The following is a 4,925-nucleotide window of genomic DNA, read 5'->3' as shown; positions in this document are numbered from 1 at the left end:
ATGCGCTTGAAATGTAGCTGTGGAAAGATCAGTGTTTGTTTTCCTAGGGAGTGAGCCACTTTCCTTCTTTCCACTTAGTGGCATTGTCACTAAAATTTCTTTCCGCTTCCTTGTTCTGTATTTTCAACTTACTGAATATTTTCCCTCATTGTGGCATTCTGTTGACTGGAGGTGAAGTTAGAAATTTTACCGCAGACCCAACCTGGGATTTCGACTTTCAACACTCCCACAGATTACCTAGTCCACGGATTAGCTGTATGGTGGGGCAGCTTTTCCCCATAAAGATATAGAGATATCAAAATAAACTAAGGGAAAAAAGTCACAGAAGGTGGTTCACTTCAAACTAAAAAATTTGCCTTTTGAAGTCTGCCAGTGAAGATCCCCAAGAATTGTTCATTACTGTGTACTGTTTCCGGGTTTAACACCCTTGCCTGTACTTACTTTCTTATCGTCATGCAAATGACAGGAAAACCGTTTTTAAATGATTACCATCTTCAACTTCATGTTTTTAAGCTACCTACCCATCTGAGACCAGAACCACTCAGTTCAGCAAGTAAGTTTTTTTAAAAACTGAAACATTCTATTTTGGTGCAACTATGTATACGACTTTGTACATTTTTCACCTTTTCAAAAAAAAATTCTAATTACAGTAATAAAATATCTAATGGCAAGGATGAAGGAGAAGGGATTTCGTTTTGCTTTAATGACCTGTGTTTCAACCAATAATGAATTTCCCCAAGGAAACCACAGACACCACGAAAATCACTTTTTAATGGGTTTTTAGGGTTACTTTTTAACCAAAATCAATCTATCTCCAAGCAAATGAGAATATCTCTTTAAATTTGGGTTTCAATTGCAAAGCCCCAGTTTTCCATAACTTTTATAATCTGTACGAGTTACAACTATCGTTACTACCTAATTTCTAGAAGCAAGCCATTTTATTCCAACAGCTTCTATAAATCCGGGATAAGGTCTTAGGTTTCTTAGGAATTCACTGCTTTTGAGGAAAATACATAGTTAATTCACTTTAAATGTTAAGAAGTGCAAATTCTTGCATTTCTAAAGGATAACCTTGAAGGAAATTAAGAGATGACTTTCATGTGTTCAAAAATTGGTCACTTTTTCCCGTAATAATCATGTCTTAACCAAAGCAAGAAAGTTATTCTAATTCTTTGGTTAGCGACTCATCTCACCCCTCTGTTTTAGTCTGAAAAGGCTCAATTAAACGCTTTCTCCTTTCCCTTCCAGTGTCCAAGGCAGACCTGTAGGGCTCGGCCCGGGGTTCTGCGGCGGAGATGGCTTCCAGTCCGCTGCCGGGGCCCAACGACATCCTGCTGGCGTCGCCGTCGAGCGCCTTCCAGCCCGACGCGCTGAGCCAGCCGCGGCCAGGGCACGCCAACCTCAAACCCAACCAGGTGGGCCAGGTGATCCTCTACGGCATTCCCATCGTGTCGTTGGTGATCGACGGGCAAGAGCGCCTGTGCCTGGCGCAGATCTCCAACACTCTGCTCAAGAACTTCAGCTACAACGAGATCCACAACCGTCGCGTGGCGCTGGGCATCACGTGTGTGCAGTGCACGCCGGTGCAACTGGAGATTCTGCGGCGTGCCGGGGCCATGCCCATCTCATCGCGCCGCTGCGGCATGATCACCAAACGCGAGGCCGAGCGTCTGTGCAAGTCGTTCCTGGGCGAAAACAGGCCGCCCAAGCTGCCAGACAATTTCGCCTTCGACGTGTCACACGAGTGCGCCTGGGGCTGCCGCGGCAGCTTCATCCCCGCGCGCTACAACAGCTCGCGCGCCAAGTGCATCAAATGCAGCTACTGCAACATGTACTTCTCGCCCAACAAGTTCATTTTCCACTCCCACCGCACGCCCGACGCTAAGTACACTCAGCCAGACGCAGCCAACTTCAACTCGTGGCGCCGTCATCTCAAGCTCACCGACAAGAGTCCCCAGGACGAGCTGGTCTTCGCCTGGGAGGACGTCAAGGCCATGTTCAACGGCGGCAGCCGCAAGCGCGCACTGCCCCAGCCGGGCGCGCACCCCGCCTGCCACCCGCTCAGCTCCGTCAAGGCGGCCGCCGTGGCCGCTGCGGCCGCGGTGGCCGGAGGCGGGGGTCTGCTGGGCCCCCACCTGCTGGGTGCGCCCCCGCCGCCGCCGCCGCCACCGCCGCCCTTGGCAGAGCTGGCTGGTGCCCCGCACGCCCATCACAAGCGGCCGCGCTTCGACGACGACGACGACTCCTTGCAGGAGGCCGCCGTAGTGGCCGCCGCCAGCCTCTCGGCAGCAGCCGCCAGCCTCTCTGTGGCTGCTGCTTCGGGCGGCGCGGGGACTGGTGGGGGCGGCGCTGGGGGTGGCTGTGTGGCCGGGGTGGGCGTGGGCGCGGGCGCGGGGGCGGGGGCCGGGGCCGGGGCCAAAGGCCCGCGCAGCTACCCAGTCATCCCGGTGCCCAGCAAGGGCTCGTTCGGGGGCGTCCTGCAGAAGTTCCCGGGCTGCGGCGGGCTCTTTCCGCACCCCTACACCTTCCCGGCCGCGGCCGCCGCCTTCGGCTTGTGCCACAAGAAAGAGGACGCGGGCGCCGCCGCCGAGGCCCTGGGGGGCGCGGGCGCAGGCGGCGCGGGCGCGGCGCCCAAGGCCGGCTTGTCCGGCCTCTTCTGGCCCGCGGGCCGCAAGGACGCCTTCTATCCGCCCTTCTGCATGTTCTGGCCGCCACGGACCCCTGGCGGGCTCCCGGTGCCCACCTACCTGCAGCCCCCGCCTCAGCCGCCCTCGGCGCTAGGCTGCGCGCTCGGCGAAAGCCCGGCCCTGCTGCGCCAGGCCTTCCTGGACCTGGCTGAGCCAGGCGGCGCTGCTGGGAGCGCCGAGGCCGCGCCCCCGCAGGGGCAGCCCCCGCAGGTAGTGGCCAACGGCCCGGGCTCGGGCCCACCTCCCCCTGCCGGGGGCGCCGGCTCTCGGGACGCGCTCTTCGAGTCGCCCCCGGGCGGCAGCGGCGGGGACTGCAGCGCGGGCTCCACGCCGCCCGCGGACTCTGTGGCAGCTGCCGGGGCAGGGGCCGCGGCCGCCGGGTCTGGCCCCGCGGGCTCCCGGGTTCCGGCGCCCCACCATCCGCACCTTCTGGAGGGGCGCAAAGCGGGCGGTGGCAGCTACCACCATTCCAGCGCCTTTCGGCCAGTGGGCGGCAAGGACGACGCGGAGAGCCTGGCCAAGCTGCACGGGGCGTCGGCGGGCGCGCCCCACTCGGCCCAGACGCATCCCCACCACCACCACCACCCTCACCACCACCACCACCACCACCACCCCCCGCAGCCGCCGTCGCCGCTGCTGCTGCTGCCCCCGCAGCCCGACGAGCCGGGTTCCGAGCGGCACCACCCGCCCCCGCCGCCCCCGCCGCCCCCGCAGCCCCCTCTGGCCCCGCACCCGCACCACCGAGGCCTTTTGTCTCCCGGGGGAACCAGCTGCAGCTACCCTAGCGAGGACAGCTCCGAGGACGAGGACGACGAGGAAGAAGAGCAGGAGGTGGACGTGGAGGGCCACAAGCCCCCCGAGGGCGAGGAAGAGGAGGAAGGTCGAGACCCTGACGACGACGATGAAGAGGACGAGGAGACGGAGGTCCTACTCGGCGACCCCTTAGTCGGGGGCGGCCGGTTCCTCCAGGGCCGAGGGCCGTCGGAGAAGGAGAGCAGCCGGGACCGCGCGCCGACCGTCGCGGGCGCGTTCCCGCTCGGCCTGAACTCCTCCAGGCTGCTGCAGGAGGACGGGAAACTCGGGGACCCCGGCTCGGAACTGCCCCCGCCCCCGCCGCCGCCTCTGGCCCCCCAGAAGGCGAGTGGCGGCGGCAGTAGCAGCCCGGGCAGCCCAGTTCACCATCAATCACTGGAGGAGCAGCCCTCCTACAAAGATGTAAATATCCCCTTTAGGCTCCTTCAAGCTAATTATTATTATTTAAATGCACCTTTAGGCTGAATCGGTTACATATGCGCAGGAAAGATGAATCACCAGATTTCCCCACAGAAATGAAATATTCAGTGTGTTTAGGAGGGCTTCTTTCTTGCCAGTGGTCCTCCGTAAAAATGTGGTTTCTGGTCCCTTTCTTGATAACGCCTTTCAAAGGCTTTGGGGCCGCCTTTCCCTCTTATATTTCAGCTGGCTGCTTGTGGAAGTTGGAAAAGACCCTTTAATTGACCTGGTCCTTCCTCTAATCCAACAATTCCCTTTGCCCCCAACTGAGCACATTTGTTCCCCTAAAAGGAGCAAGACCACAACACCGGAGCAGCCTGAATCACCCTACCCCTTTTCTTCTCTATAGTTCAGTACCTCCCCCCAACCATGACCAAAAAAGGTAAAAAATACATTGACTTCAAAAGTTAAATGCAGTATTCACTGCTTTAATCAGTTTTAGCCAGAATGGACACAACTGTTGTGTCCAGTGAAACAAAAGACAGGATCTTTAGTATAGACCGTCTTCTCGGAAACCAGTCTCCACCAACTGAAAAGTACTACCTGGGACCCCTAAAAGACCAAAGTTAAATTTAAATGACTGAACATTCAGTGTTCACTCACGTGTGCACAGAAAACACTCTGGAGGACTTTAGGATGAAGTGAATCTGTCCTAATGAAGTGTAGATTTGACAGATAACATGGTGTGTTTATTTACAGAAGCATATGTCTATGCTTCTGTAAATAATATATTCTAGCATATATCTGATTAATCTGTATTACTTCTTAAAGGATAATAGTGTAGGTATACGTAGTCATACACATGTATTTAAGTAAAAAAGTATTCAAAGAAGATAATCGTCAAAAAATGATGTCTCCTGAGGCTCCATGGAGTCACTTTTATTGATGCTTCTTCCTGCTGACTGTTGACATTAGCATATGGTTTGATCCCGGCATTGATTTGTATGTCTAATTCTTTTCCACACA

General features: G+C 56.4%; 1 protein-coding gene across 1 annotated transcript in view; it reads left to right on the top strand.

Annotated features, from left to right (window-relative positions):
• The first annotated feature begins 1,295 nt into the window (after positions 1-1,295).
• Positions 1,296-4,925, top strand: part of SKOR2 (SKI family transcriptional corepressor 2) — a 37,124-nt gene continuing 33,494 nt past the window's right edge. Inside the window, exon 1 of the mRNA XM_054461193.1 lies at positions 1,296-3,902. Coding sequence (XP_054317168.1) covers positions 1,296-3,902 — 2,607 coding nt within the window. The remainder of the gene's footprint in view (positions 3,903-4,925) is intronic.

The sequence above is a fragment of the Pongo pygmaeus genome, chromosome 17 (genome assembly GCF_028885625.2).
Source record: "Pongo pygmaeus isolate AG05252 chromosome 17, NHGRI_mPonPyg2-v2.0_pri, whole genome shotgun sequence".
In the NCBI taxonomy this organism is placed as follows: domain Eukaryota; kingdom Metazoa; phylum Chordata; class Mammalia; order Primates; family Hominidae; genus Pongo; species Pongo pygmaeus.
This window is presented reverse-complemented; position numbering and strand designations above follow the sequence as displayed.